At 38.7% G+C, this 12,495-nt stretch overlaps 1 protein-coding gene across 16 annotated transcripts in view; it reads right to left on the bottom strand.

Annotated features, from left to right (window-relative positions):
* Positions 1 to 12,495, bottom strand: part of ush1c (Usher syndrome 1C) — a 60,770-nt gene that overhangs the window by 20,169 nt on the left and 28,106 nt on the right. For 6 of the 16 annotated variants that reach the window (XM_068217396.2, XM_073942146.1, XM_073942151.1 and 3 more), the window contains exons 12-18: positions 11,882 to 12,024; positions 5,354 to 5,419; positions 4,180 to 4,325; positions 2,149 to 2,198; positions 1,841 to 2,005; positions 967 to 1,083; positions 246 to 875 (exon numbers count right to left, since the gene is read on the bottom strand). In XM_068217396.2, the coding sequence (XP_068073497.1) occupies positions 246 to 875; positions 967 to 1,083; positions 1,841 to 2,005; positions 2,149 to 2,198; positions 4,180 to 4,325; positions 5,354 to 5,419; positions 11,882 to 12,024 (1,317 nt within the window). Of the gene's footprint in view, positions 1 to 245; positions 876 to 966; positions 1,084 to 1,840; positions 2,006 to 2,148; positions 2,199 to 2,407; positions 2,440 to 4,179; positions 4,326 to 5,353; positions 5,420 to 11,881; positions 12,025 to 12,495 lie in introns of all 16 variants that reach the window. The other 10 variants (XM_073942148.1, XM_073942147.1, XM_073942152.1 and 7 more) reach the window with 2 other exon arrangements.

Below are 12,495 nucleotides of genomic sequence, written 5' to 3'. Positions count from 1 at the left end.
AGACCAGTTCCACACAAAAAACTGCATGCATCTGAATATCCACAAAGACTGGTAACAGCAAGAAGAATGGCAAAAAGATTTCAGTACACAGGATTTGCATTCGCTCAATATTGCATAAGCAACATTGGCACTACCTTGTTGAAAATAGCAATACCCATGCATTACTTAGATAAAACGTGACTAAAGACCTCTATTCAACACATGCAATCAACTCTCACTCTGAAAAACATGCTGACTATGCTAACCATCAAATCATGATCAACCTTTGGGCTGGGAGGGCGTGAAAGTTCGCTGGGAACATTGGAGTGGAATCCTCCTCTATGCCAGGTACCATTGTCCCCAAACCTGTTTCCTTGTTCAGATAAGCTTGGGGAGCGGGGATAACTAGATGGCCCTGCATGGTACCTATCATCCATGTGCAAGGGTGGGGGAGGTGGTGGTGGAGGAGGTGGTGGTGGAGGGGGTGGTGGGGGAGGGGGCGGTGGCTGAAATGAGGATAGACCCCTGGAGGAGAATAGTGGGGCAGAAGGGGGTGGCCGGCTACGACCGATTGAGGAAGGGGGCACCCTTGAAGCTGGTGGGGAAGGTGGACGTTGAGGTGCTGGCCTGGACTGCATTGGGTGCTGTGATCTTGGAGATTGGGGTCGATGGGTGTTTGAATGGTAAAGTCGGGGTGAGGGTGGAGGGAGAGGTAAGGGAGGTGGAGGTTGATTGGATGTAGGTGGAGTTGGGGCTAATCTTTTTAAAGGCTGCCTTAGACTCTGATCCACATCATCTAAGTTGATGTCATCAAGATCAGTAGTGGCCAACGTCAAGCCACCAGGGAACCTCCGCCTGGTGGGACCAGTCGACGCCGGGGAGCGTGTTGGAGACATCTGAGGGTATACTTTAAATACTTAGAAATCTGATCTATCAACCTGTGAGTAACAAGACCAACACATTGGGATGTTGAGTGGTAGACTTTACCTCTGGAGACTCGTTTTCTACCGAGGAGATTTGCTCTAGTCTTGTTTGACAGAGCCTCTCCACCCAGTGTTGCACTTTCTCAGATTCTTCCAAATCTTCCCTCTCAGTTTCTGACACCTAGATGATAAGTAAAGCCACAGCCACAGCATGGAACCTTTGATACCATTGAGAACTTGCTGGACTGGCATTGGAAATTAGAATTGGGACAATGAATCGATGTATTGTGATTCATGGATCCACCCTTAGACTTTTGGATTGCATTGCGATTCTTTCAGGAATCGATTCTGAGCTTAGTTTGTAACATAAAGAAGTGTGCTTGTGCTTTCAGCCATGTACTGTGAGTGGTCTCATTCTCTTTCCTCCTTATTAATCACTGCAATCAGTAAAAGCCACATCTATGTGGTACTCCTTGAGAAAAACTCAAATTACAACCTGTGAGTCAAACAGCAATTGGTGCGACACAGATTTTTTTTCCCATCGGAATAATGTAAACACCGCCCACTGTGGATACTTTTGTAATTTAATTCTGTAATTTCATCAATCGTTGACTTCTTTAATGATTGTTTTACGTTCAAGCAGGTGTGTCAGGATTGGCAGTGTGGCAGCTAGTTTGTAAAGAATAAAGATTTATTTGGTGGTAAAAAGTAAGCTCAGAATCGATTCAAGAGAGAATTATCATGTATTCCTAAAATTCCAGAATCGATAAAGAATAATTTCTTGACTTCAAATGCATCGATTTATTGTCCCAGCCCTACTGGGAAGGGTGCAACAAATATTAGTGAAGGTCAGAGTGTCAAAAAGATTGAATCAATTGCATACGTTAAAAAAAAAGTCTAGAAACCCTACTGTAACCTCACTTGATGGAATCAAATACCTCTTGCAGAAGCCTGCTGATTTTCATCTGCTTCTCTCGCTCAAGTATTTCTTCTTTCTCCTTTGCAAGTTTCAACTCAAACTCCATCTCTTTTTTGCTTTTTTTCTCAGTTGGAAGAGTGTCAGTCTTGGACATCTTCTTCTTCTTTTTGGTTTCTTTTTCCTTCTAAATATCCAAAGGGATTTAAAGAATATCCAATTGACTTGAACTCAACTACCAAGCAAACAACAACCTCAGACATATCTCCAAGATTAACAAAAAACTCTATTGTTATAGCACACCAAACCAGCACACCATGCTTGCAGTACCTTTTTGAGTGTAGGCAACTTTCCTTCATAACGGTAGAACCAACCGAATGCTAAGACAGCAAAGGCGACACATTAAGTCACAGACACAAACTCAATCAGGATATGGCGCATTCTAAATTATTCATTCTTAGAAAAGCTACCAAAAGATCCAACCTAACAAAATTAGATGGATGATAGTCTACATGCAGTTTAAATGTTATGAAAAAAGTGAAGGCAACCGAAAAGAAGTCTTGTAAAGCTATCTGAATCCTTTACTTACTTCTCCGGTCTCTTCTTCGTAGGAATCAGCAGCTGATGGTATCAGAAAGTGACAGACAAGGCACACCAGAAAGGCAAATTAGAAAGGAAAACACACAGAAAAAAAAAGATGGTGCATTCTCAAAAAGAATGCACATCTGTTCATGCAGAGGAGAAAGTAGTAATATTTGTGTACATCAAGGGTAACATGCTTGTTTGACCACGTTTGATGGCCCGTTTCCGATGAGTGGTACGGTTCGGTATGCTTTTATGGCCATTTCCACTATCAAAAAGTACCAAAACGAACCGTATTGTATCACTTTTTGGGTATTCTTTTGAAAAGCTACCTAGCACAACAAAAGGGTACCAAAAGGTGAAGCAAGACATGCAGCTGAACGCTATTGGTTTACAGCGATACGTCATTAGCTCATGCACAAGCTAGGAGAATAAAACAATGGAAGCGCCATTTTTAAATACACAGCTGAGACATTACACCGTAATAATATACACATATAATAATGAGCCATGGTCGACCTGAGCTTGAACAAGCCTTGTCGTCGTCTTGATGAACAGCCACAAAGCCAATAAAAAAAGCTAAATCTACCCTGTGCCCCGTAGTTTATTACAAGGCCGTCTAAAGCACGAGCATCTGTTTTGTAAGAAGTGCTTTTTATGTGATATGATTACTTTGACATTTCCTCAAGCGAGAATGACGTAGACTGAAACTTTTTGTCGTACACCATACCCACCATTGGCACCCTTTTGGCAGCGGAAACGCAAGCCTGATACATGTGACCCCTACCAACCTGTACCGTAACACTCAGTGGAAACGTGCCTATCATGTATACGGTAATATTGTTGTTCTACTTAGGCACAGGTGTCAAATTCATTTCCCCTAGGGCCTCAACTTTGCACAGTTTAACTTTACCCTAATTATACACACTTGATCAAACTAATTGAATCCTTCAAGCTAGTTTGAAACCTACAAATCAGGGTTGGAACTGAACTGTGCAGAGCTGTGGCCCTGAAGAACTGGATTTGATATCTGTGTACTATGAGTATTTTAAGGGTTGGCTCACCCAAAAATTTTAATTATGGTAATAATTATTACTTCCATATGTCACATAAAGAGCTCCGTCATTCTCCAAACAACTTCAGGTTCACAACTTTTTTTCCAGAAGTGCAGAAAGGAACCAAAAAATATCCTCAAAACAGACCACAAGCCTTCAGTGGTTCAATTGGAATATTATCAAGCTACGGAAATACTTGTTTGCATGGATATAACAAAATTAATGAGTTTAATCAACAGTTTGTTCTCCTCAGTAAGAGTATATTGCGCAAATTAATAATTAATGTGCACAGATGTAACATTTATGTGCCTATATGACACTTCCTTTGTTTGAAAACAAGGCACAGGCACATCCGAGGTGGCATGTCAATGGCATAACCCAGCACAACACATGAATATGCGCCATATATCGAAAAATATTTTTATATGTGCACACAGAAGTATTCTCGTAACGTGACAATATCCCAATTGAAGACATTTGGCCTGTTTAGATTATGTTTTTATTTTTATTTTTTTGTATTTTCTCGACTTTGAATGAGTCAGGAATCTTGCTGTCTTTGGAGGATGAGGGAGCTCTTAAATTTCATCTAAAAAAAGAGGATGAATGTTGGTCTTAGAGATTTGGAACGAAATGAGAGTAAATAATAACACAATTGTCATTTTTGGGTGAACTAGCACTTTAATAATAATGCACTGAGGAGATTTTATAGGTATTGCCAACTTACTGGAGGTTTTAGGTTTGGGTGAAGGTGCAAGACGTGTGGGTGGTGGAGGGGATGGAGAAGCGGCCGGGGAAACAGATTTTTTTTTTTCCTTGGAGCCCCAATCATCTTCCCACTCTTTGTGGTGTTTCTTCTCTGCAGCTTCAATTCTGACATGACACATGGATTTAAAAAAATGGACAGTCAGAGTCATATCCTGAGGAGATTTCTTGTTGAGATATTTAAAAACGAATCTCAACTCAATCAAGAAAATGTAAACAAAAAGTCATCCCAGGATCATTCTGAAAACGTACCGCTATATACATTTCTGGAGAGCGCCAAATACATCCCAGGAGCTATGTTTCTTTGCAGTTTTTGTTTTCGCAAATCCACCAGAGGCCGCTGTGTACGCTTTTTGAGATCTTAAATTTCTCCCGCAAGTGTCATTCTCGCCTGCTGTTCTCACGTAAATCCACCAGAGATCGATGTTGACTGTCTGTTTGACTGAATAACTAACTGACCGACCAACTGACCCACCCTACTCCTTCTCTAAACCCAAACAATAGTATTTTTTAAATATATCCTGATATCAGAAACGTATATAGGGCTACATTTTCAGAATTTTGCAACAAGCAGATCCTTTCTGGAGTTAAAGGAATAGTAAAAATTACCAATTTTAAAATGTTAAATATTTCTGTTACAAAAACACGGCTTTATTATAAGACATGAATTAACCCCTACGTGGCTTATAGGTTAGTTTATAGATGGATTTATTAGGTTTAAGTTTCAAAATAAAAGCCTCTTTCTAACACCGTTATACAGCATGGAAGAGCCAGAATACAATCTTAAACTACTCCAACTGTGTTTGTCAGATGGAAAACAGTCATACACAGCGAATGACTTGAGGGAGAGGTAATTATGGGGTAATTTTCATGTTTGGGTGAACTATTCATTTCACATTAAATGCATTTTGATAAATTAGATACATTTTCAATGATGGATTCATTACTAACCATTTGTAACCAATTTCTACTGAATAAAAACAAGGGTTGTGAAAATTAGAGGTGACCTAAGAAATATCGAACAGACTGCATCCCACAGAGCATTGCTTTCATCATCATCAATTTACTCCAGTCTGCCTTCTGAGGTCTATTTACTTTGAAGGTGATATTGCTTGGCAGGATGGCACAAGTGTTACCTTTCCATCTCTTTGCGATAGCGCTCTTCTTCCTCTGCAGCCTTCTGAGATATCTCCATCTTCCTCCTGCAAAAACCAATATAATCAATAAAACTGATACATTTTTCATGAAGAAATTTTAATGATATTTTTTTCACCAGTGGCTATGCTTCTAGCAAACTGATTAAATTGAGAAGTTATATAAAACTGAATCATAATAAAAATATTACAATTATGATATATTAAGTTATTATTGAAAATAAAATAATAAATAAGAATTTAAGTACATTAGTGACATGTGAAATATCATGGTGGCAAATTCCTTAAATATCTGACAAACTCTATTAAAATGGAGCCCTATGATATATGATTTTTAATAACCTCATAGTTCAAAATTAATATTATTTTTTTAAACAACATACATCTTTCTCCAACTTATTTTAGTATGATTTATATGACGCCACAAAATCTTAAAACTCAGGGTTCCTTTTAAATACTAAAAACCTATTAACTACAATATAGTTTCAGTACTTTGCACTAGAAGCCATAAAAGCTACTGTTTTGTCTATTTTTGTGTTTATTTTGGTAAATATTTGATGTTTATGTGCATTGTTATCATACATATACCATCTCTCAGGACCGTAAGTGGGACACTCACATTGACTCCGTCTGAGTATGTGTGTGAAAGGGAGATTTTGTGGGTGTTTTCCAGCATTGAGGGTTCAGGAGGTAGTGTTCTCTCCAACCCAGGATCATTTTGAAAACGTAACACTATATACATTACAAGAGAGTCCCAGGACATACGTTGTTTTTCAGTTTTTATTTTCGTAAATCCACTAAGGGCCGCTGTCGACTGACAGACTGACTTACCTTCCTCCTTTTCTAAACCCAACCAATAGTGTTTTCAAAAGCACCAATTGACCAGCGCCCACCCACTTCCCAAAACCTGACAGTTCTAAAAAGCAACCCAGAAAAAAAAGCCCCCCTTTTTTTTTACCATGTTTTCAGATTTTACCACATTCTTACCCTGTTATTTACTTTTTTATTTTACTTTTTGGCTTCTGTTTTTGACTTATCCGATTTCTGGAACTGTTTCTCGCCGTATTCAAACCCCATAATTGTGGTCAACTGCTCTCTGCATCTCAAGTCCGCCGACATACTTGGCAAGCTACTGGACAAACTGGTAACAGCTGAAAAACTGTCTATTCGGAGAAAAGCAGTTAGTTGGTAAGCGCAAAAAAGAACAGCGTCACACAGCGCCGGAGCAGTTGTTTTAACAACAAAATGCAGCCACATGCTTTGGCTACATCATTTGTGATCTCCAAAAATGTATATGGGGCTACGTTTTCAGAATGAGCCTATGTTGGTATACTAAGTGCTGTTTTGCAGCTGGAAGAGCATCTGCCTCATAAAACATTTGTCAGAGTAATTGGTGGTTTATTCCACTGTGGGACCCCTGATGGATCAGAGAATAAGCCAAATTCAGTGACTATGATTACATGGACATCAGTAATCTAATTATTTGTCTTAATCTGAATAAGACAATAATATGATTATGATGTTTACACGAGTTGCATTTGAAAGTTCATTTCAGGATCCCGTTTTACATGTTATAGCACATAGATCAGTTAACATCATTAGTTTCATATAATTTTGTGTGTTTCATTTAAAAAGAAAAATCTATTTTAACTGGATTTTGGCAGCTTTATTTTCATTTAGGAAAATTTCATTCATGCCCTGTGACAAAGTGAGGTATTGTATTATGAAGTAAGTACTAGTGGAAGAGTGTTGTTTCAATGGAATTTGATTCCCACACAGTGAACAGAAAGAAAAACTTCCTTGTTTCACAATGCAGGTGTCTGTGGTTCTTTACTGACTTGATGGGTGCAGAGAATAGTATCAAACAGTTGTGTGTGTATGGAATATCCTGTCACCAAATGCAGCTAAAAGATTAAGGTGTTTACATGTTTGTCCAGCACTTTAATAATAAGTCTAAATATGCATACTCCATGTGTCTAACTTCGATTTCTGTTTAGTTCCATTATGATTTAGTTAGATTAAGGTAATAAAAAATCACTGTTTACATGGCAGACTCCTAATCTGAGTATTGTCTTAATGACATTAACAGGGCTGATAGTGGAAAAAATTCCTGAGCCTGAACTTTTTTTCCTTGCCCCTGAGGTGAGTAGGGGTGGATGTACTATGTACGCAACGCACTTTTAACACATAACTTGTGGGCCCCTGGGCCCAAATATATTAACAGCCGATGTGTAACCCTGATCATCATTATTGTCAAGTGGCTCTTTTTAGACACATGCCAGTAATGTCAGTGACACATGCCAGTGTCAGTGATCTTGTGACATGTGCCAGTAGGTGTCAGTATAAGCACGTTATAAGCACATTAATCTTATAAGTCTCTTTGCTTTAATATTTAGAAATCATTAGGCAAATGACACCTGTTATCTTACATGCATATATGTTATGAGTTTTCAACATGCATTTTATTATAACTTTTTAAAGGATATTATTTAAAATACCTTTAAATGAAAATAAGTTAAATAATAAAATAAATGAATGAATTAAAAACATAGAGAAGTCCATATTGTAGGGAACAAAGGAACTGCCAGGATGCAATAATATACAGTACAACAGATAAGTGTAACCCCTCCCATACATAAGCATGCCACAATAAATTTGACTGACATGTGCTGTCAAATGACTATATTACGTACGGAAGTATGACTACGAATACATAAAATAAATGCGTTTAAATTAAAACATCGTGGAGTAGCTCAGCAAATAAACTAACTTGCGACGCGATAAATTAGGTTAAAAGTCGCGTAATGATTAAATATGGTTTTGCTCGTGTTAATTAATGTCATAAGCTTCGCCGGGTGTCGATGTCACTGCAGTGACATGCAGCGCGACACTCTGAGTGACACAGGTCACTACACATGCCACTAGCGAGTGACACATGACAGTGGAAAACCGGACGTTAGGCTTGCCATGATAGACGGTGTTGACGGTGATACCGGTGTTAAGACGCAACACCGGTGACATCACTTTTTCACCGTGACACCGTCCCCACATTTGTTTTTTTTTTTAAGTATTGTTTTTTTTTTTAATTATTTAAATATTTATTTGAATTAAATGGGAAACATAATTCTAAATAATTTACCTAAGATGAGAGCATGCACTATAATTATCATCTGATCATAGCTACAATGCGTCATATTTCATTTATCACATCAAGAGAACAAGAGGAGTCGAATTTACAGAAAGAGAATGGCGGACGGATAAGTGTCAAAACGCAATGCAAAAGCGCCTGTTTGGCTATATTTTGCAAAAAGAGAACCTGAAGACGTAGGTAAATGAGGCAATCTGCAAACTTTGCCTGACAATGGTGGCAGCAGTTGGAGGAAACACAACTAGTTTATACACTCATTTTCAACACTTGATGTTCAACTATGTGTGGGTCCCGGGTAGATAAGATCAATAGCCATAAATGCGCAACGCATACTCTGATTTTTAAAATCACGCGACCATCATCTCACAGTTTAATAATAAATTATCTTTTTTTTGCAATTGATTATTATGCGTTTAATGTAAAAAAAATCAATGAAGAATAGGCCGACAAAAGAGTGGGCTAACCAGTGTGTGCGCGCGTCTTTTATCACTGAGGACGCTCTCTTCAAAAACCGAAAGTTGCTTCGTCTGTCTGGCAATATTTCGGCTTTTAATAAATGAAAAGTTAATTTAGATGAGTCAATATTAAAAATTGCAATAAAGTAACTGAGACGTGCGGCCACACATCAAATCTGAGGTCTGATCTCATCTCTCTCTCTCGCTGTCATCCAGACACAGACGCCTAACGAGTCAAGTCGCAAAACTGAGGCTGGTACCAGCTGACAGGTAGAATTGCTGAACCCTTGCGAAATCTGTCAGAATACAGCAATGAAATAAACATGCATAAATGTCTTCGAGCCAGAAAGTCTATCTAGGATATCTCAAAACGCAATTGGAGCCGCGTGGAGGAGTTGTGTATTTCTGTCGATTTGTTTTATTTCGTTAAGTAATAATTAAAAGCTTTCTATAAATATATTTATTATGTCTGTGAGGCATATACATTTTGCTTCATTTTGTTAAGCGCTCCTGTTCAAAAACCAGACGACAGAAAGCGCATCATTTTGGTTTTCTTTATTTTATAAAAACGCTGTAACGTTTTTTGATGTATTACTCGTACTTTGTGAGCAAAAATGACGGATAACTTTAAATTGCTCCCACTGAAAAAATGCAAGTGATTGCTCTGGCGCCTCGATGTCCTGCAAGCTTTTTATAAGCAAACTATGCGCCTAATAGCACACATTCTTTAACGTTTAAGCTACCATTGTTTTATACTTTAACTGTTTTATATCTTTTATTTTAGGCAAGTCGTGATGATCTGAGAAGGCAAACTGATCAAACAGACAATGATGGTCTTCCGCTGGGAGCTGTTCGTTAAAAAAAACTTATTTTTAACGAATAAAAAATGCTCCAAACGTATTTCTAAATAAGCTGAATAAAAAATGAAACTAAATATAAACACTTTGCCATTAGGCTACATACAAAACTGAACTATTTCATAGCTAAAACACTAAGTTGTTTAAGGAGAAGGGGGAAATATATTTTTGTCCCGTCTATTGCTTCACCGTTATTTCGAGAATAAACCCAGCGTAAATATGCAGATGTCATTCCCAAAACATATCAGCGTATATGTGCCGAAAACGAAAGTTTCATACAAATTCTGAATGGATTATAGCCTGGAAAGTGCAAAGCACGCTCCTCTTATTATCACTAAAAAGCGTCACTAATCTTAGTTCATAGAGATCTCACAAAGATCCGTTTTATTTATAAAGCTCTCTAAATTACACAATTAATCTTTTATTTACATGGCGTCTACACTCAAAAGATGATTCACGAGCACACAAAATGGCACTTAATAAAAACCAATCCGGCGCTTTCAGCAGTGAGTGAATTCTGTGAATCTAGAGAAATGACAGATCAATATCCGTGAACCTGATTTTTTTTTTTCCCCGCAGCCACAGTACGCCGGAAATCCGGCGTGGTGCCGGAACGCTATCACCCCTGCATTAAAGAGCCCATATTATGGGTTTTTGAAAATTCCCCCCCATGTAGTGTGTAACACAGCTCTAAGTGAAGTGAAGTATCCAGCTAAGGCTTAAATCTGTAAGAATACAGTGTTTAAAACTGTTGATTTACCTATAAAAGAGTCGACTCATAGTGCTTCAAACGAGTCGCCTTGATACCGAATCATTAGGTGTTTCGCCATGACGTACGAACGAAACCAAGTTATTCACGTGCACGCGCAAACCCGGGAGATTTCAAACCTGAGGCCCCGCCCTCTGACGAAGAAACCCAGACACACACACACACACAAACATGCCGGTCGATTGAAGTCACACTGCAGATGGATATATTGAGTCTCTACCCAAAGATGAAACCTCAGCATTATAGCCAAGCAGTTGGAAACGACTGGAAACTTCTGGAAACTACATGCTACAAAGAGTACTTCATCAGCGTTTGTTAAAGGAAGGATCAGTAAAGAGTAACTTACTGCTGGACGTCAGGATGGATTTTTCTTCCTCCATTTCTCAAGTGTAAGTACGTGCGATTAAAGTTGCCTCGTTGACTCTAGCTTGCAAATGTATTTAGTTGTGATTTGTTACTTGTAACCGCGTGTACTGTATCAGGTTAACTGGCTATATTCTCTTATCGCGTGCAAAGTCACGTTAAAAACGCGACGCGTGCTGCTTTGTTAACGGAGCTCCGTGGAGGAGGAGTAGTGTGTGTGTCTGTGTGTGCGTGTGCGCGCGCTGTCGTCCGGAGGTGTGTGTGTTTGTGTGTGTGTGTGTGTGTGCGCGCGTTGTCCGGAGCAGGGTTAAGTGCGTGTGTGTGTTTGTGCAATATGTGTGTGTGTGTGTGTGTGTGTGTGTGTCTGTGAAAAGAGCAGAGTGAGAAGTTAGGAGATCTCCTCAACTGTTTTTGGAGTTTTTGCTCAATAAAATAGTCAGTCGTCTGTATTTTCAAGTCCATAGTCTGTATTTACATTGACCCACTGGCAGCTAAACTCCACGCCTACACTATCGAGCGTGTATGAACTGTGATTACTTTTATATTGCTGATTAGCTGTTTGGCATTTCACTCTCTGACTGAAGGCAGTCGACGAATCGCAACAGGCTGTCATTGGTCCAATCAGCGCAGATTAGCTTCGCGCTAAGGAGGGGTTTGGGAACGAATGAATCACTGGACGATTCATACAGGAGTCACTGGGATAATTAGGTAAAAATAAATGCAGATTATAAGACCATGAAAGTGTTTTTTGACCTTGCATGCATATTAAACTGTTGTTGGAGACCCTTACAACCAAGATATGACCCTATTTCATGTATAATATGGGCTCTTTAAAATCTGAGAATTGGTGTCCATGTAAATGTACTCAGTGTTTGCATGATCAAGAAGAAATGTTTAGAGCATAATTTTTCCACTGACTGGCGTTCTTTCTCCTGTTGTTCTTTGACAATTTTGTTGGTCTCTAATGCCACTTTCTTCTGATGCATTAACTCCTGTCTGTCCAGCTCATGTCGAGCTTCAACCGCCAACCGCTCCTCATCCGTCATAAACAGCTCACTTCCCTGAAACATACAGTAGACACATGAGCACTTGTGCAGAAATACAGGTACAAACACAGACCTATGAGCCATTAAAGCAAAAACTATAGAATATCCAAGACATGTCACTCATTTAGTTTTGAATGGGGGAAAATGTACTAATCAATATGGACATTCTAACAAAGGAAGCCTGGCCTTCATGTAAAGAAGCCAATCATCGTTTGTTATAGACTGATGATTCTCTAGGGGAGGGGCTTGGTCCAGACGTGTGTTTTTATAACAGTTTCTGGAGCTTCATTGTTATGACTCATCTGGGGTCAGAGCAAATGTGCTGGTATTTCAGTGAATACTTGCCTCATGAGAAATATATCTATATAATGCTTAAAATCTCTACATTTAAACAAACTAAATAAACTTAAAAATGAATGTTCTCTGGTTTTGTATTCTGTATGAAACAAACACAAGTTAAAGTCTTGTCTTATATAATGAATTAAA

This window comes from Danio rerio, chromosome 25 (genome assembly GCF_049306965.1).
Source record: "Danio rerio strain Tuebingen ecotype United States chromosome 25, GRCz12tu, whole genome shotgun sequence".
Classification (NCBI taxonomy): Eukaryota; Metazoa; Chordata; class Actinopteri; order Cypriniformes; family Danionidae; genus Danio; species Danio rerio.
This window is presented reverse-complemented; position numbering and strand designations above follow the sequence as displayed.